The following is a 27765-nucleotide window of genomic DNA, read 5'->3' as shown; positions in this document are numbered from 1 at the left end:
TACCACCTGCCATGCCACAAAAATATTATCCTACAACGGTCAAATGAATTGCTTTTGGGTTAAACAATCACCACCACCACCACTACTGTTGGCTGCTGTCCACATGAAATGTTATAGGAGGACCGAATTGAAATGCAGTGGTGCTGACATAACGATAGGTTCAAATTTGAATTATAATCCAATGTTACCTTCTCTCAGCTGCTATTCAGAATTTTGGCCAGGAACTTTTTTTTTTTTTTTTTTTGTTAAGCTCACTAGCAGACTTGCATGGAAATATTGCACTTATAAAGTACTTGCTCTGCAATTGAGAGGAAACAAATTTTGAACAAGATATTGCTACAAGAATTTGTAGAATCCACAACTGCAGCTCACAATCTTTGAATATTATGAAATACATTATACACGACACTCTTAAAGATTCCAAAATTAATCAAAAATACACATTGACAGACATTAACCGAGCTTATGGAGAATGATTTGTCTGTACGGCAATACTACTACTAAAATTTGTAAAAAGAACAAATGTAATTCACAACTGGTGATGCAGAATGAATTCCTTTTTGCACAGCACTCTTAACTGTTCAAAAGTATGTAATATAAACAAATCCAAGTTCGAATACAACCATAGAAGAAATAATGGGAAAACAATGCAAACGACGTGTTTAATTTGTAAGTGAAATATGAGAAATGAAAATGTCAAAGAAATTTGTTGTCTGACACATGTGATCTCACTGATACACAAAGGAAAACCCAGGAATCAACTTACATATGTAAATAAAGATGCAGGGTGCACAGAATTTTTACTTCACTGGTTTTGTGTCAATCTACAAGTTCTTTCACTCATACTATAGTTAAAATGGCATTAGATTTCTATATAAATAGATTTTACTGCTAAATTTTTTTTTTGAACAAACAGGAAATTTAATGTCTTTCAATGAATTCATGTTGGCCTCACTTTGTGATTAAGTAGGCTGGGATATTTTTACTTCCCCTCTTGTTTTGCCATCTGGCTCCTTAAATTCATTTTTTTCCCACTTTTAACTAATCACCATTAACATATGTGAGTATAATCTACATTTTCATATAAGAGAAAGGTTGGCCCTCAGTATTAAAGAATATAACACATAATCTAATTTTGTGCTTAGTTTTAAGTATATAATTGATTTTCTAATTTATTTTGACTATTCCTAGTTCATGTCTTTTGTTATAGGGTGAAATCAGTAATTGTTTCATAACTTAATTTCTATTGTTGACTTATAAACAAATATAAATTCTGTACTAATTATAAACATTTGGAGTAGTATTCTTAAAGGATCTATTTGGCTCTATTCGAAAACATGTTGGCAAAGCCAGTTCTTAATTAATTCCAAAGTAATTATCAGTTTTGTCAAAAGTATTGTTTGTTTAACTATATCTGTTAATTTCATCATTTAAACAAATAATTTGGCCTAACCTTTGTAGAAGAAGAAATTGTTAAAAGGAATTTTTTTATGTATTCAGCTAATTGAATGAAGTATGTCATCATCATCATCATCATCATCATCATCATTTAAGACTGATTATGCCTTTCAGCATTCAGTGTGGAGCATAGTCCCCCTTATAAAATTCCTCCATGTTCTCTATTCAGTGCTAACATGATGCCTCTTCTGATGTTAAGCCTATTACTTCAAAATCCAGATACCTTCTCCTTGGTCTACCCCGACTCCTCCTACCCTCTACTGCTGAACCCATGAGTCTCTTGGGTAACCTTGCTTCTCCCATGCGTGTAACATGCCCCCACCATCTAACCCTGTTCGCCCTGACTGCTACATCTATAGAGTTCATTCCCAGTTTTTCTTCGATTTCCTCATTGTGGACACCCTCCTGCCATTGTTCCCAACTACTAGTACCTGCAATCATCCTAGCTACTTTCATATCTGTAACCTCAACCTTATTGATAAGGTAACCTGAATCCACCCAGCTTTCGCTCCCATACAACAAAGTTGGTCGAAAGATTGAATGGTACACAGATAACTTAGTCTTGGTACTGACTTCCTTCTTGCAGAAGAGAGTAGACCATAGCTGAGCGCTCACTGCATTAGCTTTGCTTCACCTTGCTTCCAGTTCTTTCACTATGTTGCCATCTTGTGAGAATATGCATCCTAAGTACTTGAAACTGTCCACCTGTTTTAACTTTGTTCCTCTTATTTGGCACTCGATTCGTTTATATTTCTTTCCCACTGACATTACTTTCGTTTTGGAGATGCTAATCTTCATACCATAGCCCTTACATTTCCAGTCTAGCTCTGAAATATTAGTTTGCAAACTCTCAATCGAATCTGCCATCACAACTAAATCATCCGCATATGCGAGACTGCTTATTTTGTGTTCACATATCTTAATCTCACCCAGCCAGTTTATTGTTTTCAACAAATGATCCATAAATAATATGAACAACAGTGGAGACAGGTTGCAGCCTTGTCTTACCCCTGAAACTACTCTGAACCATGAACTCAATTTACTGTCAACTCTAACTGCTGCCTGACTATCCATGTAAAGGCCTTTAATTGCTTGCAAAAGTTTGCCTCCTATTCCATAATCTCGTAGAACAGACAATAACTTCCTTCTAGGAACCCGGTCATATGCCTTTTCTAGATCAATAAAGCATAGATACAATTCCCTGTTCCACTCGTAACACTTCTCCATTATTTGCCGTAAGCTAAAGATCTGGTCCTGACAACCTCTAAGAGGCCTAAACCCACACTGATTTTTATCCAATTTGTCCTCAACTAATACTCGCACTTTCCTTTCAACAATACCTGAGAAGATTTTACCCACAACGCTGATTAAGGAGATCCCTCTGTAGTTGTTACAATCTTTTCTATTTCCATGTTTGAAGAGTGGTGTGATTACTGCTTTCGTTCAGTCTGATGGAACCTGTCCCGACTCCCAGGCCATTTCAATTATCCTGTGTAGCCATTTAAGACCTGACATTCCACTGTATTTGATAAGTTCCGACTTAATTTCATCCACCCCAGCTGCTTTATTGCACTGCAATATATTGACCATTTTCTCCACTTCCTCAAATGTGATCCTATTTCCATCATCATTCCTATCCCATTGTACATCAAAATCTGAAACATTACTGATCGTATTTTCACCTACATTGAGCAATTCTTCAAAATATTCCCTCCATCTGCACAAGGCATCAACAGGATTCACCAGCCGTTTTCCTGACCTGTCCATAATACTTGTCATTTCCTTATTACCTCCCTTTCGAAGACTGCTAGTTACACTCCAGAATGGTTTTCTGGCAGCTTGTCCCATAGTCTCCAACCTGTTTCCAAAGTCTCCCCAAGATTTCTTCTTGGATGCTGCAATTATCTGTTTGGCTTTGTTTCTTTCTTCAGCTAACTTTCTCTGTCTACCTGAGTTCTAGTATGTAGCCATTTTTTGATACACCATCTTTTTCCTTTTACAGGCTGCCTTGACTGTGTCATTCCACCAAGCTGTTGATTCATCCTACCTTTACACACTACTGTTCCAAGACATTCTTTAGCCACTTCTAGTACTGTGTCCCTGTACCTTGTCCATTCCTTTTCGAATGACTGTAATTGACTACATTCAACTAACTGGTACCTTTCTGAGATCTCTGTCATGTACTTGATCCTGATTTCCTCATCCTGAAGTTTCTCCACTCTTATCCTCCTACATATGGACCTGACCTGCTGCACTTTCGGCCTCACTATACCAATTTCACTGCAGATTAAATAGTGATCAGTGTCATCAAAGAACCCCCTGAATACACATGTGTCCCTCACAACCTTCCTGAATTCCTGATCTGTTATTATATAGTCAATGACAGATCTGGTTCCCCTGTCTTCCCAAGCATACCGGTGAATGTTCTTATGTTTAAAAAAAGGAGTTTGTGATTACTAAGCCGACACTGGCACAGAAATCCAGGAGTTGTTTCCTGTTCCTGTTGGCCTCCATATCCTCTCCAAGATTACCCATAACCTTTTCATACCCTTCTGTTTGATTTCCAATCCTGTCATTAAAATCACCCATGAGCAGAACACTGTCCTTGTCCTTTACTCTAACAACTACATCACTGAGTGCGTCATAAAAACTATCCATCATATCTTGATCTGTATGAAGTATGTTTCAATTGTAATTTCTGTAAATTGAACATCAAACAATGTGTAGTTTCAGTGCCTATTATTGTGATTATATATAAGGGCCTTATTTTTGGTTTCGAGATAGTCAGTTCATGGCCGAGTTTCAGATGAGGAGCCCATATTGGTTAGATCAACAACAACGCATCCACTTAACTGTGAAATAAGTGTAATAGGTCATGTACTAAAACAATGACAGTGTCTCTTCAATATGTACCGCATTATGCGGCAAGAACTGTGGGGTTAGGTTTTTACTGCACATATATTTGACAGTAACCAGTATGTTTATGTTTGCTTGCAACTTATTAATGAGACTTATCGAAAGCTAAATAACAGTGTACTGGCCATAAAACTGTGTACTGTTGAGGGGCTGTGAACAGTGAAAGTAAAGAACAGGGAAACTTAAATGTGCACCTGTCAGCTACATCATTTAAAGTAGTCAGTGTTGAACTTCCACTCCCCATTATTCAGCCAGTATCACAATGCAGTACGTCGACACTGAGGACCATCAACGAAGAAATAAATCAGGCAAACATCACAACTTTACAAAACAACAGTGCGTGTCTTAATTTTACAAGCACCTGCCATATTTCTAGTAAGATTGTTTCATTGTTTCTCTGATTTAAACTAAGTAATAGAGCCATAATTTATTTTCTTGTGTTCCCCCAAAGGAATCATTCTGTGATCATGACATCTAGAAAGTAGTGGGTCAACAACTACACATGAATATATCTTCTAAAATCCTTAGTCTCTTCATATTTTAATTCATGAGAACAAGAGAGGGAGTGGGATAGAATGTATAAAAACCTCACAAGCATGATCCCATCCAATGTTACCTCAAGCAGCTCCTCAACGCCTTAGGCCCATTTCAAAATCTGACATCTGAATCCATCTTCCTCCTCACACCAATAACACCTCCCCTACATTACTTACTCCCAAAATTCCACAAACTTAACTCCACAGTTCTCTGTACTTGTCATTATACTGAAGATGAGTAGAAGGCTCCACTTCCCTGACCATCTCTGCACAGTTACTGTCCCTTTACCAGCAGGCTCTTGGTTGCTCACTGTGGATGCGACACCCTTGTACACAAACACCTACCTTTCCCAAAGTCAGCCTGATACTAAATCCACCATCTCTTTCCTAATCCTCCATGCCAACCACACCCTGGCCAACAATTATTTCACTTTCAAGACAAAAACTACCAAGAAATTCATGGCACTGCCATGTGCACTTGCATGGCACCATCCTATGCCAACTTACTTGTGGGCCATCAGGAAGGATCCTTCCCATCCAGTCAATACCTGAAACCTCATATGGTTCAGATTCACAGATGACATTTTAATGACCTGGACTCACAGAGAGGAGAACCTAGGCTCTTTGTTCCATGATCTCAACAGCTACTACCAAATCCATTTCACCTGGTCCTTTTTAACTCATCGAGCCACCTTCCTATATGTAGATCCCTCTCAGATGGCTCAAAAACCACATTAGCCCACATCAAGCATACCAGCCAACTGACAGCTGTCATCTGCCCCATGGCAACAAGCCTCTCGCAGTCGCCCTAAGTTAAACTTCCGCTAAACTGTTCCCACTGCCCCACCTTGCCTTTTCTCTTCTCTCTTCTGTTCATACCACTCCTCCTCTGTTCATGTGATGCACTTCCTTCTCCCAACATTCTTCCTCCCCCTCCCCCATGTGGTCAGTCCCTCTCTTCTCCTCTCTCTTTCTTCATCTGCACCTTTCTCTCCTTAGCCCCCTCCCACCACCATTTCCCCCATCTCCCTCTTCCTAAACCTGTTTTTCCTGTACCATCTGTACTCTCTTCATCTTTCCATGCTGCTGCAGAGTCCTCTGTCCAAAGACCTGCCCTCTTTCCTGCTACCCTCTCCTTCTGTCCTTTCCTACCCCCTCACCACCTCCTCCTCCTCCAGCCCAGGCAACTACTCTCAATAATCAAATATCAATAAGCAGTACGTCCATGGTCATGGGAGAATGCATCTGGGTATGTGATCTTGTTAGCAAAAGTACAAACACAGCTGGTACTCGAAAGCTATTGTGAATGCTGTTTCTGTAAATGTTTCTGTGCTCGAAGTATCAATCTGCTATAAGTGAATGATTACCTTTCCCTTATATTATGTATTACTCCAGCCCCAGGGGCTTCAGCTAGAAGTACGCAGGTGGTGACTGCGGGGACCCGAGCTGAGTCTGACATTGCTTCCACTTACTTGTGTCAGACTCCTCCTTTCCCCTTCCCTGTCGGCCTCCCTTGGCCAACTCTTGCTTTTTCAACCCCAACGGTATTAGGTTTCGAGGCCCGAGGGCGTCTTTCCAATTTTCTTATTCCTACTTATAACCCAACCCCTGAGGGGAGCCCACCCATTAAGAAAATCCAGCAGTCTTGTGAGCTGCGAGGGTAACACCGCAGGTTGGACGGGAGGCCAGCACCCTCTCTCTGTAAAAAATTAAACACGCTTTCAAGACTACAAGTAAGCCTCAGAACATTACTGACAAAAATAGACGACGTCAATGGCAAAGAAACGGTATACAATTTGGAACGTGGAATGTAAGGAGTCTGTACAAGACAGGAGCTGCAATCAGTGTGGTCAAGGAAATTCAGAGGTACGAACTAGACCTAGTTGCACTGCAAGAAGTCCGGTGGGACGATGCTGGGAGCATTGATGTTGAAAACGGTACAATTCTGTATGGAGCCTGTGAACGAGGTCATCTGTTAGGCACTGGTTTCCGCGTCAGGAAGACGTTGGCCACTAATGTTTCAGAATTTGTTTCACTCAACCCAAGAATATCTGTTCTAACACTGGAAGTAAAGCATATTAAGGCGACTTTTGTGAACTGTCATGCTCCCGCGGAGGAGAGTGAATGTGAAGTGAAAGACGAGTTCTATGCACAGCTAGAGGCAGTGATGGACGCTATACCAAATGAACACCTGAGGATCCTCCTTGGTGATATGAATGCCAAGGTTGGGAAAGAACAAATATTCCAAGACACAACAGGTAGGCACAGTCTACACAACCTAAGCAATGACAATGGAGTTAGGTTCATCAGCTTCGCTACATCATTAGGGTTGTTCATCGCCAGCACAAACTTCCAGCGGAAAAACATACATAAAGGAACCAGGGTATCACCAGATGGGAGAACTGTAAAGCAAATAGACCATGTTGCTGTTGATCTCAGATCCAAGAGATGGGTGTTAGACGTTAAGACAGCATGGGGTGCCTAAGGTGGGAGTGATCATTTCCTGGTCAGAGGCCATTTAAACATACAGTGTAAAGAAAGAACGGGGCCTAAGTTAAAAAGAGTGAAAAGGTACCATATGGAGAAACTGAAAGATGAAGCAACGAAGACCAGTTACCAGTTGCAACTTAGTAACCACTTTGAAGCACTCAATGAAGTGGACATGAATCAGGATCTCTAACTAATGTGAGGAAACATCCAGAGCTCAGTTAGGGATACAGCAAAGGAAACACTCATGGGAAACCAAGTGGGCAAGAAGATCTGGTTTGGAAAGGAATGTGCAGATGCCCTGGAAAGGAGAAAGGAAGCCAGGAACAAATGGCTGAAGGGGACAAATCTGGCACAGGCCAAAGCACAATTTGAGGAGGTCCGAAAGACTACACAAGCAATTCTGAGAAGAGCAAAGAGGAAATACATAAGGAATATCATCACTGAAGCAGAAACAGACTTCAGAGGACAAAAGATGAGGGAAATGTTTCTGAGGGTGAAGTACCTCTGCAAAGGTCACCAGGCCAAGCAGAAATTTGTCAAAGATTCCCATGATAAGATGCAGACGAACGATAGGGATATAGCTGAGAGATGGAAAGAGTACTTTCAACAGCTGCTAAATTGTGATGAACCCGAACTGCAGTTTGATTTCCAGTACCCAATTACAGCCGATGCAGTCTATCCCCCACCTACACTGGATGAGATAAAAACCAGAATCAGACATCTTAAAAAGAATAAGAGTCCAGGTGAAGATGGAATACAGGCTGAAATGATCCTGGCAGGAGGAGAGACACCTGCAGAAAAAATACAGGCAATATGGACCAAAGAACTGCCAGGAGAATGGAAAACAGCTCTGATTTGTCCAATACATAAGAAGGGTGACAAACTGAAATGTGACAACTATCAAGGAATCACCCTGCTTAACGTCTGCTATAAGATCCTGTCCAATTGCCTCATACATAGAATTCAGCCAGTGGCAGAACCGGTGATTGGGGAGTACCAGGGAGGTTCCCAGCCAGGACGGTCAACGGTAGATCACATCTTCAGTCTCCGGCAGCTCACTGAGAAACTGGGTGAGCATGGTAAAGATTTGCATATTTTATTCGTTGATTTTAAGAAGGCCTATGATTGCGTACATCGCAAGACCCTGCTCAACTGTTTAAGGGAGTTTAGCATAGCAGAGAAACTCATCAATCTGATAAAGATCCGTCTGAACGAAACACATGCAAAGGTGAAGATGGGAAATCGCGTAACTGAGGAATTTGAAACTGTGACAGGACTCAGGCAAGGAGATGGGTTGTCCCCTATCCTGTTCAACTTTGCCCTCGAGAAGATCGTACGCGAGACCTTCCAAGAGAACAAAGGGATTGAAATCGAAGGAAAGAGACTGGCATACTTAGCCTAAGCAGACGACATCTGTTTAGTCTCTAGGTCGGAACAGGAGTTGGAGCAAATGACCAAAGCACTAAAGGAGGCTGCCAGCAAATTTGGGCTAAACATAAACGAAGCTAAGACAGAGTACCTCGTTATGACACGTGGTCATTGTCAGACTGCTGATCATCTACAATCACTGCAGGTTGGGGACCATTCCTACAAGAGAATGCAAGAATTCAAATACCTAAGGGCACTTTTCACTGAGAACTTGTCATGTGAAGCGGAGATCAATGCCAGAATACAAGCAGAAAACCGATCTTACCACAGCCTAGCACAACTGCTTTGGCCCAAATCTCTCTCCAGACAGTTCAAGATTCGACTGTACAAAACCCTGATCCAGTCTGTTGTTCTATATGGCTGTGAGACATGGAGTATCCGGAAACAGGAGTTCCATAAGTTCCTTGTCTTTGAGAGAAAAGTGCTTCGGAAGATATTCGGTCCGGTTCTGGATGCCAATACAGGGGAATGGAGGATCAGATACAACCAAGAGCTTGAGGAACTATACCAGCAGCCCAACATAGCAGGAGCTGTCAAAGCCAAACGAATGCAGTGGGCCGGCCATGTGGCCCAGATGGAGGATCACAGACGGCCTCGGAAGCTCCTGGATTTCACACCTACAGGAAAGAGACCACCAGAGAGACTCAAGGAGCGTTGGAGGGATGGACTCCATGAAGATTTAAAACAAATGTCAATAGATGTGGACGAATGGCAGATAGCAGCAATGGACAGAATACAGTAGAGGAGGAAACTTGTAGATGTGTGCGGTCCACTGGGCCTGATCATGTAGTAGTAGTAGTACTCCATCCAGGACTTATTGTTATAAATATTTTGATAAATAATAAGAAAGAAAATATTATAAGTGGGCAAGACATAATTTCTTTACTCCAATATACAGGAATATGTTCTCACGGAAAACCTGACCAGGAAAATGGATTATGTTTAACATTCGAGTCCTATTTTGTCTTACATTGCAAGTCATACAATCGACAGTGGATCATTTTCTTAATGACTACAAAACAAGAAGGTATTAAGAAGACTGTACAAAGTATTCCGAGAACAGCTGCATCGTCAAAGCGGATGCCAAAGCAAGAATCATATGCAGAAAAAGCTCATCTTTAACGTTTCACAACTGCTACTGCCGCTTTATTTGACCTAATAGTGAGTGCCATTTTTCAGCTTGTCTGTCAATATCTCAAGAGAAGTTTGCAGACATTTGATAATATAAAAGTACTTTGTCCTTCCCAAGCCAAATACTACAACCCTTCACTATCACATGCGTCATTTGTTATTAATTTTCAAATACTAAACAATTTTAACACAAATAAAATCTCTTCATGTTTCTGTAACAGGGTGTATACGTGGACAAGGAGAAAAAATTGCTGGATTTTTTCATGGATCTCCCAGTCAAAAATACATTTTCTCCCTGGTGAAAATACACTTTTGCCATGTTATGTGACCGTATACTTTCCCTCGAAACTGTAAAACTTATTCTTTGATAGGATATGGTTTTATACAGCAGTGTAGAATTTCCGGGCACTTAAGAAAACGATGCTCAGGTGGAAAAAAACACGTTTTGGAAAGGGCTTTGATGTGCAGCAACATGTATGCAGCATATTTTCGTATTACAAAAGTATAAATTGAAATTTCACCAGCAGGAAAAGTTAATGATTTAAATTAATATACATAATGTTGCTACAAGAAAAGCTAAGCTTTAAGTTATTATGTTGATCTGTTTAGTGCATGTTACACTTTAAGATACATCGCACAAAATTTTTAACACTGACATAAATCTCTGACCTTCTGGGGTCGTAATTCTTCTAAAGAGCTCATCATCAAAGAGTTGATTTTTAAAAAGAGACCAAACACACTGCGATTTAAGAAAGCCATCATATATTCTCGCACATAGTTCATCTCGCGTAAAAGGAAATTTACTTTGAAAATAACTGTTTCTGAACAACAATTCGCAATATTTTCCCGTGACCTGTCAGAAATAAATTCATTTCAGCAGTTGTCAGAGAGCACCTATCCACTGCACTTGCGCAGCTATGGTGATGTAGGAAGCCCATATGTTCGTACGTGAAAACATTAAAAGATCTTACATTATGTCATAAAAAAAAAAGACAAGACATCAGAGGATACTCCAAGAGCATCAGAATTTTGTGAACCATACTAAAATGCATAGTTCACCTTAAATGCACTTTCATATGTCCAGATTCCCAATGACGTAGGCCTCGACCAAATATGAAGCTTTTCAGTGTGGTTTTCGGGACAGATACCCTGGTTTGCCCTCACTTCCTACTAGATCCGGGTCTGCTGCACATGTGTGAATCTGGCAGTTTGGGCATGCTAGTAAAATTTTTCCAGGTACCGTGTGGTTGGTTGCTACTACTGCTGCTTACACCGCCAACAGTCACATTTCTGTAGCCAGAAGCGGGAAAAGGTACTACTCATACAAGACTCGTGTGTGCATGAGCCCGCTCTTAACTGATTAAATGAGTCTAACGTAAACAGTTGTGACGTCACGCTCATTGAAGGCAATTTGTTGTTATGAAGCATTGCACAGTCTTCTGAAAGCCTTTGACACATTTTGCTGTTGGCAGGCACTTGCACGAGCACTTTATTATTTTATATGGCACATTTCCTTTGCAATTTAAGTTTTATTTTAGTTTTTTCTCTCATTCATGTTTTCATGCTGCAGTATTATTCTGCAGTAGTGGTATACAGTAATATCCTTTGTTAGAGTAACGGTTCTTACCAGTCAAAATTACAAAAATTTAACTGAAAACTAAAACAACGAAAAATTCCTGGAATTCTAAAAAATTCCCGGTTTTCTCCCGGATGAAAAAATTCCCGGGTCTCCCGGTTGTCCTGGGTCGTATACACCCTGTTTAAATTAACAGAGTATTCAAAAATTCCCATTACATATTTTTAGGAATTGTAAAGGGTAGAGAGTATGTGATATTTTGAACAGGAACCCATGCCCATAAATGTACAGTTTCCGTTCTATAGCAACTTCAGTTCAGATGTATAACATGTCCACATCTTCTGAAGGAAAGAGAAAAGGCTCAGAGCTGCTTGTCCTGGTATGTGATTGGGTAGACAGGATGACATGTACTATGTCAGACAAAAGACTGGTGTCACCTAACATCTGACTTGCTGCAAGACCTATTCAATGCCTGTGCATTTTTGATACAATAAACATGGTTCAGTATGTATTTTTGCTTATGAATGGTGAAGCTCGAGGTAACAGAAGAACTGCAAGTCGGTAGTATCACAAACATTTTCTGTACAATAGCATGCAATCGCACAAACTTTATGCCCAACTCACACAGTGGCTCCAAGAAATGGGTACCTTCACCCTGAGGAGACAGGACTGGGGTGCTCTGAGACAACAACACACCTGAATTTGAAGATTATGTACTGTATCACATTTAAGGGAACCCCTCAGTGCATACCCAGACTCACTGCACATGCAATGGTTATTAGTCACAGTATCGTCTGGGATTTTCTGTATGAGCAACATTAAATCCACACTGCTTGCAAATGATGCAGTGAGTTCAGCCGATTTTTCACAATGCGCTGCCTACCACACAGGGTTCCTACACCACTGCATCGAAACACCCTTGTTTCCACATCAAATTCTGTTCACAGATGAATGTAAGTTTACCAGAGACTGTTCTGAATTCATGAAACAGCCCGTCTGGGCAGACATAAGCCCTTGTTCCACGCAGGAATTCCAGCTCAAGTCTAGAATTAACATGTGGGCGGGTACTCTTTATGGTCATGTGGTTGGAAAATACCTCCTTCCACTTACTTACTTCCTGCTTACTTGATCTTCCTGCACAACATACTGGATCTGTTGTTGGAAACTAGGCCACTGAACAACCATAAAAAATGTGGTTTCACATTTCTCACATGCGATTTGTGGACATCTCAACAGGTGATACGGTGAAGCCTGAATACACTTAGTTATCACAACCACTTGCTCCCCATGATCACTAGATTTAGCTCTTATGGGGTTGTATGTAAAGTTTAATTTGTGATACAGAGGAAGATGAGCTGGCACGAATTCTGGCTGCTGCACTATAAATAATATACGTATCAGGTAGGATGGAGAGAATATGCTTTGTAAGCTGTGTCTGTAACAACGTAGATACTAGACACATCGAGAGACTGTTGTCATGCATCAGCACTGTTCTATATGTACAGTACACTGGCTTCTTTTTTGTTTTGGAGTAATGTAAGCATATAATGTTTAAATGTTAAAATGAAGATGTTAAGAGGTAAATCAATATTTTGTTATGTTTCCTTTCGAACTGTTGCCTAATAACTGTACCACATTGCACCTAATTCAATTCCTCAAGAAGAAATGGATAGTTTGATATCTGAATTGAAACCAATGTAGAATGGAAACAGTGCACTTCCAAACATCAGTTCCTATCTAAAATGTTACATACCCACTCCACTCCAAACACATTGTATAAAGCCCAGAAGATAAATTAAATTTGCTTTTTACATATAATTTGGTACTACCTGTTGTGGCCCTCAGCTGATTCATGTCACTGGTTTCAATTGTACTTCAACCCACTACAAAAACACTCACCAAATAACTGTAAGATGTACAATTGCTGCCTTGTGTACGCACTACCAAAAATGAAAAAAGTTTCACGAACAGAATATTGATGCATGAATAATTGTTTCACATGCTACATACTGTATATAGTCGAATAATCCGTGCATGTTTTTTCCCGAATGTTAGTACAAAAAACTGGGGTTAGCAGATTATTCAAAACATTTTTGGTACTGCTCCCCCGCCAACAATATATCCCATTGTACTATTTACATTGTTGTGGCCTCAGTCTGTGACAAATCAATAGCACATTAGGAGTGAATTATTAACGTCTTCAAACTTGTTAATTATGGCTACAAGTTCTCTTGCTTGTGAAAATTATTGAAGAAGCAGAGAATATTGGAAACCGTGCAGCAGGAAGAAAGTACGTCGTGAGTGAGAGTTGTATTCACGACTGGCGAAAAAATAAAATGCAGCTTCAAGAAACTAATAGTAATCGCCAGGCATTTCGAGGCCAAAAAGCGAAGCATCCGGATCTCGAGAAAAAGCTCTGCGGTCATATAGATGAGAAGCGATAATATGGATGTGTGGTGCTGAATGAAATGTGCCAACTTAAAGCATTCTCTTTAGCCAAAGAACTAGGCATTACCAGTTTCAAAGCTAGCCAGGGCCAGCTATCAAGATTTTTCAACCGAAATGGTTTAGGATTCTGGAGGAAAACTACTATCGCTCAGCAGCTTCCAGGCGATTACGAGGAAAAAATAGTGAATTTTCATCGTTGTTTGATAAATCTGTGCCGTAAACAGTCCTATATATTATCGCAAATTGGTAATGCAGATCAAACCCCAGTCTATTTTGAAATGCCGCTCGACAACACAGTGAACAGGAAAGGAGAATCCAGCATCATGATACGAACTGGTGGCAGTGAGAAACAAAGATGTACAGTGATGATGTGTGTAACTGGCGATGGACGAAAGCTACCACCTTACATGATATTTAAAAGGAAAACTATTCCGAAAATATCAGTAAAAGGCATATTGGTATTAGCGAGAGCAAATCCAGAAGGGTGGATGGACAATGAACTTGTCATTGACTGGGTGACATGTCTCGCAACGTCGTTCTGGTGAGTTAATGAATTTACGCAACATGTTGGTCCTGGACAGCTTCTGCGGACATACAATTAAGGAAGTGTGAGACAAATTACAAAAAGGGAAAACTGACTTGGTCATTATCCCTAAGGCCTAACATCCATCCTACAACCACTAGATGTGTGTATAAATCGGCCATTCAAAGCTGCACTCAAACAGCGATATACGCAACGGATGGCTAATGAAAACCGTAAGTTCACACCAAGCGGAAAAAATCAAACGGGCGGATTTGTCCCAGATTTGTGAATGGGTGAAAAGTGGGCCTCCATTCCGCAACTACTGGTGGAAAAGTCCTTCAAAGAATGTGGAATCACAAATTCACTGGATGGAACAGAGGACGACACACTATGGGAAGATGGTGAAGACGACAATGATTCTCCCACTAGTGGTGGTGGTGATGAAAGTGATGAATAGAGTGGTAAGAGAAGAAACGTACCGGTTTTGACTAATACATTTTATTGCACATGCTGTATTATGTGGATGTGTTTTACTGATTTATCAACCTGCACAGCAGCGTTGCATCAAATCAGTAGTAGTTATACATACTTTTGAACACATCATAACTTTGGAACAATTTTTTTTTGTAAATAAAACAAATTAAAACAAAAAAAAATTTTTCGTTCTTACTCAAAATTGGGGTGCGCGGATTATTCGAGTGTATACGGTACGAGGGCTGCTATATATATTTCTGGCCTAGGCAACACTAAGTGTTGCCAGGTGCAATCTGACATTTCCATTGGAAAGTTTGACAATTTTTAGCATAAATGTACTCAGTACTTTTTGACTTACGACAATTTTTTTTTTCTTTTACAGGGACTTGAAGAAATCAATTTGGCACAAAAATGGAATTAACTCGTGAACATTTTCGTGCGATCATTTTTCACAACTTTCGACGTGGATTATCACGAGAAGAGTACATCGATGAACTTAAATCTTTGTATGGCGACGAAGCACCATCCTATAGCACTGTGAAAAACTGGTACAACGAATTCAATCGTGGCCGACGCTCGCTCAAAGACGAATTCCATGAAGGTCGTCCAAAAACAGCCGTTGTGCCAGAAAACATCGATGCCGTACGTGAACTGATAATGCAAGACCGTCATGTGACATACCGTGAGATAGAGGCATGCCTAGGCATTTCTCCCACCAGCATACATTCGATATTGCATGAACACCTGGCAGTAAAAAAGGTTTGTTCTCGTTGGATCCCGCACAATTTGACAATCGCTCAAAAGAAAGCTCGTGTGGATTGGTGTAAAGAAATGCTGAAAAAATATGATCGCGGTGCTTCAAAAGACGTTTATAAGATCGTCACAGGTGACGAATCATGGATCTATGCGTATGAGCCCGAAACAAAACAGCAATCGACCGTGTGGGTCTTCCAAGACGAGCCAAATCCAACGAAAGTTGTTCGTGGAAGAAGCACTTCGAAGCAAATGGTCACCTGTTTCTTCGGCAAAACTGGTCATGTGGCGACTGTTCCGCTTGAGCAACGTAGGACGGTCAATTCTGAGTTGTACACCACCATTTGTTTGCCTGAAGTCTTTGGAGAAATTCGAAAAATGAACAAGAGAAGACGAATCATTGTGCACCATGACAATGCGAGCTGTCACACATCGGCTCAAACCAGCGCCTTTTTGACCGGCCAAAACGTCGAAGTGATGGGTCATCCGCCGTACAGCCCTGACTTGGCACCCAATGACTTCTTTTTATTCCCACACATCAAGAAAAAAATGCGTGGTCAACGATTTTCGTCGCCAGAAGATGCTGTTTCAGCATTCAAAAACCATGTTTTGGAGGTGTCTCAATCGGAGTGGAAAAAGTGCTTCGAAAATTGGTTTGAGCGCATGCAAAAGTGTATAAATCTTGATGGAGAATATTTTGAAAAACAATAAACCATTTTTGTTGATTAATATTCATATTTTCATTATTAGGCCAGAAATATATATAGCAGCCCTCGTATTTTGACTAACATGCCAGAATCATGTTAAATCAGCACTGTGAATGTAGCATTAACTGGGCACTTATCCAATGCTATATTATATTTCTCCTCCACTTCCACCACCAGCACTTATGCCTTATTGCACCACGTGATGTATAACGTTCATTCTCTCAGGATGGGTTTTTTCCACATTTCAGACCAACTTGTTTCTGCCTTCTTTGGGGGGGGGGGTGTCTGCCACGTCAACGATCTTGTCATGCATTTCCTGCCTAAAAATTTTTCTCTCCGATATTTCAAGGGTGTTATTCCTTCTTTCTCAAGTTCTTTTACTGCATTGTTCCATTTTATTGTTTCAGATTTAAATCTATCCAATCAGTGAGTATTTTAACAATGATTGTTAGACAATGGATCCCATGCCATTTTCAGTCCATCTGTACTGCAGCTATCTACTGGGTCCCTCTTAACTTGGACCCTTATTATCTAATTTTCAACCACAACTTCATTGCTCCCAAAGGGGGACAGGAGAGGGGGGGGGGGGGGGGGCAAAAAGTTGCGATTGTGAACAGATAAAGCTTTTCTTCCTTGAGAATTATGTTTGTTTTATGGCTTTTCCAAAATCTCTGTAAGGCAAGAACTAACCTATTCTTTTCAATCCAGACTTTCTGTATTTAATTTACTTGATTCACACAACTTTCTACAGGCAGTTGTGAAACCCATTAGTGACTGTTCTTCACAGATTAAACATTTTAAAAGAAATAAAATGTTTATTCAAGAATTCATTTTTTTTATTTGAAACAGAAGTATCAAATGTGTGTAATATACATAGACAATTCAGAGAAAATATTTTCTAAAACGAGAATGAATTGTATAAAAACAGTTACATACACAGCTTTCAGATATCACAATTTACTGGCATTCCTTTAAGGCAGTTTATGAAGTACATGGTCTATCACAATTTCATGACAAAATCTTGTCACAAACACACAGTATCACATGCAGCAGGCACTTTTTTCCTTCTGACACACCAAAGAATACAGTTTTACTTTTCAAGCACACAACATATATCACAAATATATGTTCACTATGACTGCCTGACAGGAATAATAATAGTAGTAATAATAATTCATGTACATTTACACAAATGTCCTGTGATGTAATGTGTCTCTGGCAAAACTAACACTGATGAACACAAAATAAATAAGTACAATTGTAATAAGTACTACAATAAAAAATGGGAGATGATTATGAATCTTATCTGGCACAGCAGCACAGTCATACAGCAACAAGCTTTCAAATTATTGTTTCACTTGATTATGGAAATGAGCAATTACACTTTCCAATGTTGTAATTGCTCACTACAATGAACTATGGAATGAATCAATTAACTGTCCAAATGTGTAAAACAATGAAGTACAGTGCCATTTTGCTGCTTTGGATGTGCACTGGAATTTAAGTACTGAAAGTAAATTCGACATCACCTCCTATTGCCACTGCAACCATAAAAAAATAGAAATATTTGCTTACATCACAAAAATCAATGACAAAAGAGGAGATGGTGTTTAAATAACGAGTACCAGTTACGAAAGGTGTGTTTGTAAATGAATCAACAAATCCGAAACATAAAATAAAATCAAAACAAAGGCATCTTGTACAAAGGATGTCAAAAGTTTAAATGGCAACGGAAATGATATCATTGTAAAAAACATTAACTTTTTGATATTAGAAACATCCCTCTCAAAAATATGTGCTAAAGTGGAGAATCAATCAGCTGATTAAGGACAATTTTTTTAAAAAAATAATGTGCTGTGATGAACCTGAGAAAAAGGGCTCGTTTCTTGAAAATCGTGATAAGTTCTTCCTTTAAAAAATCCTTTACAGCATAAGATTAAATAATAATTTACACTTATGAAGAGAAATGATTGATACCATGTAGCATCTCTGATTCTCGATTTTGTACTGTTTTCTGTGTCCTGAACAAAAACTTACTACAATACTGTAAACATAGTATATTTGTGTGCTTAAATGCTTTCTCCTGGAAGTGATCATGGTTTGCTGCTAACCACGCTTCTCTTGAAAGATGCAGTTGGATATGATGCACGTTATGAATTGGAGGAACACATTTCTCTCTTCTTCTCCTCAATACATTCTTGTTTAGTGAACTCATGCTAAGCCTGCATCTTTAGCCATGCTGTAGAAGATGGATGTCCTGTTCTCTAACAGCGACTGAGGTGAATCAAATTCTACAACTTTTCCTTTGTCTAAAACAATAATTCTGTAAAGAAAGTAAATCCAGCCATTAAAAATCATAATTCCAGTTTTACAATACACAGCATGTGTTAATGTATCATCTCCATTCAAAACAAGCAGACAACATGTGCACATAATATTAATCTTTCATCATTTAATACATGTGACCTTTTTCTTGAGAAAGAGGAGTAACTTGCAAAGGGGTAGGGGCAGGAGGAGGAGCACGAGGAAGGTGAAGGTGAAGGTGAAGGTGATGGGTAACATTATAGTACAAATCAGGAGCTTCGTAGGAGCAGGAGTGAGAATACTAGTCAATAGGGAAGTGAACAACAGAGTACAGCATTATTATTCTCAAATGGTAAACACTTTGATAGTGAAATCAATGGGTTATCCATCACAAATTGGTGTCACTCATCTTTGACATTTGTATCTGCTGCCACCTCTTGTAAATATCATTTTTATGATACCATTCAAACAAACATTGTGAGACCTAGCAACAAACCTTTTTTCATTGTATCTAATTTGTAGTGATTTAATAGCAAGTACAAACAGAAAATTTTGTCACTTACATCTACATTTATGTATAAACTCTTCTAAGTACTTTGATGTGCATGGCAGAGAGTATGTTCCACTGTACCAGTTGTTAGGGTTTCTTCTTGTTCCATTCGCATATGGAATGCGGAAAGCACGAATGACTGCCTCTGTGTATGCAGCAGTTATTCTACCCTTATCTTCACTATCCTTATGTGAATGATATGTAGGCATTTGTGATAAATTTCTACAGTAATCATTTGAAGCTGGTTCTTGGAACTTTGTCAATAGACTTTCTCAGGACAGTTTACATCTATCTACAAGAGTCTTCCAGTTCAGTTTTCGAGTGTCTCTGTTATGCTCTCCCATGGATTATACAAACCTGGCCGTCTCTGGTGTATGTTCAACATCCCTTGCCACTGCTATCTTGCACAGGTCCCACACACTTCAGCAATATTCTAGGATAAGTCACACGACTCATTTGTAAGCAATCTCCTTTGTAGATTGATAGTAGTTCTACGGTATTCTACCAATAAACTGATCTACCACATGCTTTACCCACAACTGAACCAATGTGATCATTCCATTTCGTGTCCCTACAAAGTGTTACATCCAGGTATTTGTTTGTGAAGTGCACAATTTTACATTTCTGTATATTTAAAGCAAACTGCCAATCTCTGCACAAGTTCGAAATCTTATCAGGATCTGACAATATTTATGCAGCTTCTTTCAGACAGTACTTCACTATAGATAGCTGCATCATTTGGAAAAAATCCTGATTTTACTATTAATATTGTCTGCAAGGTCACTAATAGGAACATTGAATGTCCCAACACACTTCCCTGGGACACACCCGAAGTTACTTCTACTTCCGATGATTCTCAATCCAAGATAACATGCTATGTCCACCCTACCGAACAATCCTCAATCCAGTTGTAAATTTCACTTAATAATCCCACAAGCATGGCTGAAAGCAAGGGGAAACTACAGCCGTAATTTTTCCCAAGGACATGCAGCTTTACTGTATGATTAAATGATGATGGCATCCTCTTGGGTAAAATATTCCGGAGGTAAAATAGTCCCCCATTCGGATCTCCGGGCGGGGACTACTCAGGAGGATGTCGTTATCAGGAGGAAGAAAACTGGCGTTCTACGGATCGGAGCGTGGAATGTCAGATCCCTTAATCGGGCAGGTAGTTTACAAAATTTAAAAAGGGAAATGGATAGGTTAAAGTTAGATATAGTGGGAATTAGTGAAGTTCGGTGGCAGGAGGAACAAGACTTCTGGTCAGGTGACTACAGGGTTATAAACACAAAATCAAATAGGGGTAATGCAGGAGTAGGTTTAATAATGAATAGGAAAATAGGATTGCGGGTAAGCTACTACAAACAGCATAGTGAACGCATTATTGTGGCCAAGATAGATACGAAGCCCACACCTACTACAGTAGTACAAGTTTATATGCCAACTAGCTCTGCAGATGATGAAGAAATTGAAGAAATGTACGATGAAATAAAAGAAATTATTCAGATAGTGAAGGGAGACAAAAATTTAATAGTAATGGGTGACTGGAATTCGAGTGTAGGAAAAGGGAGAGAAGGAAACATAGTAGGTACATATGGATTGGGGATAAGAAATGAAAGAGGAAGCCGCCTGGTAGAATTTTGCACAGAGCACAACTTAATCATAGCTAACACTTGGTTTAAGAATCATGAAAGAAGGTTGTATACGTGGAAGAACCCTGGAGATACTAAAAGGTATCAGATAGATTATATAATGGTAAGACAGAGATTTAGGAACCAGGTTTTAAATTGTAAGACATTTCCAGGGGCAGATGTGGACTCTGACCACAATCTATTGGTTATGACCTGTAGATTAAAACTGAAGAAACTGCAAAAATGTGGGAAATTAAGGAGATGGGACCTGGATAAACTGAAAGAACCAGAGGTTGTACAGAGTTTCAGAGAGAGCATAAGGGAACAATTGACAGGAATAGGGGAAAGAAATACAGTAGAAGAAGAATGGGTAGCTCTGAGGGATGTAGTAGTGAAGGCAGCAGAGGATAAAGTAGGTACAAAGACGAGGGCTGCTAGAAATCCTTGGGTAACAGAAGAGATATTGAATTTAATTGATGAAAGGAGAAAATATAAAAATGCAGTAAATGAAGCAGGCAAAAAGGAATACAAACATCTCAAAAATGAGATCGACAGGAAGTGCAAAATGGCTAAGCAGGGATGGCTAGAGGACAAATGTAAGGATGTAGAAGCTTATCTCACTAGGGGTAAGATAGATACTGCCTACAGGAAAATTAAAGAGACCTTTGGAGAGAAGAGAACCACGTGTATGAATATCAAGAGCTCAGATGGCAGCCCAGTTCTAAGCAAAGAAGGGAAGGCAGAAAGGTGGAAGGAGTACATAGAAGGTTTATACAAGGGCGATGTACTTGAGGACAATATTATGGAAATAGAAGAGGATGTAGATGAAGACGAAATGGGAGATACGATAGTGCGTGAAGAGTTTGACAGAGCACTGAAAGACCTGAGTCGAAACAAGGCCCCCGGAGTAGACAACATTCCATTAGAACTACTGACGGCCTTGGGAGAGCCAGTCATGACAAAACTCTACCAGCTGGTGAGCAAGATGTATGAGACAGGCGAAATACCCTCAGACTTCAAGAAGAATATAATAATTCCAATCCCAAAGAAAGCAGGTGCTGACAGATGTGAAAATTACTGAACTATCAGTTTAGTAAGCCACGGCTGCAAAATACTTACAGACGAATGGAAAAACTGGTAGATGCAGACCTCGGGGAGGATCAGTTTGGATTCCGTCGAAATGTTGGAACCGTGAGGCAATACTGACCTTACGACTTATCTTAGAAGAAAGATTAAGAAAAGGCAAACCTACGTTTCTAGCATTTGTAGACTTAGAGAAAGCTTTTGACAATGTTGACTGGAATACTCTTTTTCAAATTCTAAAGGTGGCAGGGGTAAAATACAGGGAGCGAAAGGCTATTTATAATTTGTACAGAAACCAGATGGCAGTAATAAGAGTCGAGGGGCATGAAAGGGAAGCAGTGGTTGGGAAAGGAGTGAGACAGGGTTGTAGCCTCTCCCCAATGTTATTCAATCTGTATATTGAGCAAGCAGTAAAGGAAACAAAAGAAAAATTTGGAGTAGGTATTAAAATTCATGGAGACGAAGTAAAAACTTTGAGGTTCGCCGATGACATTGTAATTCTGTCAGAGACGGCAAAGGACTTGGAAGAGCAGCTGAACGGAATGGACAGTGTCTTGAAAGGAGGATATAAGATGAACATTAACAAAAGCAAAACGCGGATAATGGAATGTAGTCAAATTAAATCGGGTGATGCTGAGGGAATTAGATTAGGAAATGAGACACTTAAAGTAGTAAAGGAGTTTTGCTATTTAGGAAGTAAAATAACTGATGATGGTCGAAGTAGAGAGGATATAAAATGTAGACTGGCAATGGCAAGGAAAGCGTTTCTGAAGAAGAGAAATTTGTTAACATCGAATATAGATTTATGTATCAGGAAGTCGTTTCTGAAAGTATTTGTTTGGAGTGTAGCCATGTATGGAAGTGAAACATGGACGATAACTAGTTTGGACAAGAAGAGAATAGAAGCTTTCGAAATATGGTGCTACAGAAGAATACTGAAGATAAGGTGGATAGATCACGTAACTAATGAGGAGGTATTGAATAGGATTGGGGAGAAGAGAAGTTTGTGGCACAACTTGACTAGAAGAAGGGATCGGTTGGTAGGACATGTTTTGAGGCATCAAGGGATCACAAATTTAGCATTGGAGGGCAGCGTGGAGGGTAAAAATCGTAGAGGGAGACCGAGAGATGAGTACACTAAGCAGATTCAGAAGGATGTAGGTTGCAGTAGGTACTGGGAGATGAAGCAGCTTGCACAGGATAGAGTAGCATGGAGAGCTGCATCAAACCAGTCTCAGGACTGAAGACAACAACAACAACAATCCCACAAGATTGTATTTTTGACAGCACAGGTGTGGTACTGACTCAAATGTGACTTCATTTCCAATTTGCCTATCCTTTTGACACATACTTAAATTTCCCCCAAAAATCTCATTGATATCAGTTTTAGGTTACAACCACCTTTCGATACCTACTATTATGAGAGCTTCACTGCTTTTCTTAAGTGCTTCGAACTCTGGCCAGTTTACCATTAGGATTTTAATACTCTCACCTGTAGGAGGCATTCCATTCTATCTTACGCCGATATTTCTGGGTTTCCTACAGTTATCATTATCTGGATTGGATGGAGAGCCCCCCCCCCCCTACACACACACACACACACACACACACACACACACACACACACACACACACACCACTTTTAATGCGCACCTGAACCATTTAGGGAAAAACCACAGTTCGCAACACAATGGCACAAGTTCAGCAAGTCGCAAACTAGCTTGTCACAGAACTTTCAAAGTCTCTGCTTCAGTCCTTCCATTCGATTCAGAGCCAAAGCACCATGATCAGTTCTATGGTCAATGCTGCAGATTGTGAGCTTCGTTGAAACTTCCTGCGCAAGGCTGGTTTTCTCAAACTTCTCTGGCAGTTGCTGGAACAACCCCAGTATGACCTCGAGCCCAGGTGACAGGCATCATTTGTTTGAACATGCGCTACAATCTGCAGTTTGTTGCACTCTGTTTCCTCAATAGTTTCTAGAATAGCATTTTCAACATGCTTAATGAGGCGCCCAGGTATAGACGCTAAGCACATCTGGTTTCCTTTCCTGTGCCTTGCTACCATCATTCACTATACATATGATCTGCTGACAATTAGTAGACCCCTGCCTTTTTCATTTGCCTCCTACTGACACAGAACAAAATGGGTTTACCCACAACAGGAGAATTGAGTCCCACTGGCTGAGTTTCAGTTTTAGTGAACGACAGCACCTCCAACTTGTTGGTTAGGGTGATCAGTACAACACCCTGGGTCATCCCTTGTCCCCATCCACCCTTTACAAGACACAGAGTTTTATCATTGACACGCCACTCACAGTCAAGTGGACAAGAAATGACACATCCAGTACCTGAGGTACTTCTGGTACAGCAGTCACAGGTACACAGCTCTTGGGAACTCACCCAACACGCCAATTTGCAGCAGCTGTCAATCGTTCAACAGTAGTCAAGGTGTTTTACAGTTTGTTATGATCATCAACCACCTCAACCCATGTTCAAGGATAACATTCATTGTGGGGCTGCTTTTTGGGTGGTGCAGTTTATTACAAGGCAATGAACAAATAACTTTAAATTAAGCTCACTGTTTATCTTTTAAGCTGTGTCAGTTGAAGCTCACCCGTATTCCATATGTTCCACTTCATTACAGGTAGGGTATGATACAGTTTCTGCTATTTCATTAGTTAACACAGAATAAATAAAATTTTCTGCCAACTTTCTTATTCTGTTAACACTGTAGACCAAAGAAATGCAACTCTTATGGTTCCTCACAGATAAAATCATATCATTTACATGCCAAGACATATATAAGCTATTACCTGTTGTAGTCCATGATTGTGTTTAACCTGTGAGCGATTGTCAGGACTGTGCAGTGTTCAAATTCTGTGCGTATTGTTTGCTGGAAAAAAGAAAGGGGAAAAATTAAAAATTCACACATACTCACAGTAAATCAGCAAGCATATCCTCGGTTGATAATATTTTTCACGTTTCAAGCGAGAGTGGCAAGTAGCACAAAAAAAGTAAAACTAGCTACAACTACAAGTGACTTGAGTTAACATCTCCATTCAGGGTGTATACATGGACAAGGAAAAAAAAATTCCCAGATTTCCCCAGTTGAAAATACAATTTTTCCATGTTAAATGACAGTATACTTTTCCTCAGCACTGTAAAACTTATAAATCCTTAGAATGTGTATGGTTTTCTAAATAAATGTAGTATCTGCCGGCACTACTTTAGAAAACGAAACCCCGGGGGGGGGGGGGGGGGGGGGGGGGGAGGATCACGACACGTTTTGGAAAGATCTTTGATGTGCAGCAACATGTATGCTGCATTTCTTTGTTTTACGTAGGTATAAATTCAAATTCCACCAAACACTGCATGTTACTTTCCGAAGCAATGAAATTGAGACTGTGACTTGCTTTTGTAAACCAATCATAGCCTATGTCACGTGATCTCAGCAGCTAATAACAGTACGGGACACGTGGCATAGTCAACCAATAGCAAGATCACTCTTAAGTAGCGCAAACACACAAAAAGACAAGTTAATGGTTTAAATTAATATACATAGTTTTTCTAAAAGAAAAACAAAGCTTTCACAAATAATATTGGTCTCAAAGACTAATAAGCTGCAACAGAAGCTAAGCTTCCACATATAATGCTCACCATTTTGCGCGTGTTACACTTTAAGATACATCACACAAATGTGCCAGTAAAATTTTTTAATAATGACATAAATGTCTGATCTTTTGGCCTCAAAATTCTTCTAGATGAATGTCCTTAAAGAGTTGACTTTTAAATGAGAGTCAAATGCTCTGTGATTTAAGAAATTCATCTCACTCTTGCACATACTTCATCTTGTGTAAAAGGAAATTTACTTTGAAAGTAACACTTTTCAAACCACCATTCACAATATTTTCCTGGCCTGTTAGAAATTGGTTCGTTTCAGCAGTTGCCGGAGCGTGCCAGATAACAGGCGTCACTGCGCCTGCGCAGCTATGGTGGTGCAGGAATCCTGCATGTTCGTACGTGTAAAATATTAAAAGATCTTGCATTATGTCATAAAAGAAATGAGACATCAAAGGATACTTCAGGAGCATCGGAATTTCGTGAACTATACTAAAATGCATAATTCGGCTTAAAGTGCACAATCGTATGTCCAGACTCAAATGTAAATTTTCTTGAGTACCAGCATAATGCCATACAAGCTAGAAGATGGAAAACGTGCACTTTAAATGCAGCGAACAATTGAAACTAGCCAACAGTGTGAAATTAAACACTTCACTTCAAATAAATTGACTGCCTCAAAATATTAATAAAAGCCAAATCTCTTTAGCAAACTGACAAAAATAGCTTCATTGTTCTGCAAGGTGGTTAATGCTCGACTGTCAGAAAGGTGCAAATAAAACCTAAAACTGGCAACATATTTTAGCCTTCCGTAAAAATGCGAACATATTTTGATTAATTTGGTAGCTCCTGGCGACGGAAATCCGTTTTGTTTTCATTTAATGTGAGAGCAATAAACGAAGAGGAAAGAGCAAAATCACTAAACGTAAACACAGGTCACGTGGAGACTACTCACCTCCCCACTACAACTCAGACTGCTCTGTGCATCAGCCCTGGATCTATGATATTTCCGAACCGGAACAATTTAGATAGTGGCGCCCAGCCACACATCTGTAGCCAGAAGCAGGAGAAGGTACTACTCATAGGTGACTCAACTGTGCATGTGCAAGAGACCGCCCGCAACTGCTCAAATGAATCAAATTTGGACAGCTGTCATGTCACTCATTGGAGGCAATTTGTTGTTAGGAAGCACTGCATATTCTTCCCAAAGTCTTTGCCACACTTTGGATGGCAGATGCTTGTATGAGCACTGTTGTTGTTGTTGTTGTTGTTGTTGTATATGGCACACTCTCTCCCCCCCGTCCCTCCGCCCCTCCCATCCTCGTTCATGTTTTGTTGCTGCAGCATTATTCTGCAGAAGCAGGATACAGTAATATCCTTCATTAGAGTATTGGTTCTTACCAGTCAAAAATCACAAAAATTTAACTAGAAACCAAAAAAAGGAAAAATTTCCGGAATTCTAAAAAGTTCCCGGCTTTTTCCTGGTTTTCTCCCAGACAAAAAAATTCCCGGGTTTTTCCCGGATGTCCTGGGTCGTATACACCCTGCAAATATGTTTGTTTATACTGTTCTACAACATTCCTTCATCCTGAGCATGTCCTGTTTGAAAGATTAATTCTGCCCATGTTCAATGTTTTAGCCTGCAAACTGACACTTTATTTTCATATTAACTAATCTGTTATCAAATAAGTTGTTATTCTAACTAATATTGTAACCTTGAAGTTACTTATCACTGATTCAGTAAATAGTAATAGAAGCTAAGTAAACAATAGGAAGACCATGAAACCACAACTAGTCTAATTACATTTTTGTAAGTCCATTCTAGTGACTGAGGGTCTGCAGGACCTTGGTCATTCACTTATGTAATAAGATGGAAACCCTGCCAATGTCCGTTTAATGTTACTATATATAATGGCTACTGGCATTTTGTTTTATTATGCACTGACAAGGAGTTGTTCTGCAGAATTAGTAAATAACTTAATCTCGTAGACTGTCTTATACATGCACAATTCATGCTGTAAGATATTTTTTTGAACTTATGAACATTTAGACTAATGTTTACCTGAATGCTCAAAAAGGTAACATAAAATGGGAGCCCAAGGAATACACAATTTTGACTATGAACTAACAGAAACATGTA

General features: G+C 39.7%; 1 protein-coding gene across 4 annotated transcripts in view; it reads right to left on the bottom strand.

Moving 5' to 3' along the window:
• Positions 1 to 17254: 17254 nt before the first annotated feature.
• LOC126277931 (multidrug resistance-associated protein 1) overlaps positions 17255 to 27765 on the bottom strand; it is a 342566-nt gene continuing 332055 nt past the window's right edge. For all 4 annotated transcript variants that reach the window (XM_049977512.1, XM_049977511.1, XM_049977509.1 and 1 more), the window contains exons 31-32: positions 24821 to 24900; positions 17255 to 18763 (exon numbers count right to left, since the gene is read on the bottom strand). In XM_049977512.1, coding sequence (XP_049833469.1) covers positions 18652 to 18763; positions 24821 to 24900 — 192 coding nt within the window. In that variant the 3' untranslated portion in view covers positions 17255 to 18651. The remainder of the gene's footprint in view (positions 18764 to 24820; positions 24901 to 27765) is intronic.

The sequence above is a fragment of the Schistocerca gregaria genome, chromosome 6 (genome assembly GCF_023897955.1).
Source record: "Schistocerca gregaria isolate iqSchGreg1 chromosome 6, iqSchGreg1.2, whole genome shotgun sequence".
Taxonomy (NCBI): domain Eukaryota; kingdom Metazoa; phylum Arthropoda; class Insecta; order Orthoptera; family Acrididae; genus Schistocerca; species Schistocerca gregaria.
Note: the sequence above shows the minus strand (reverse complement) of the source record. Positions and strands in the feature narration are given on the sequence as shown.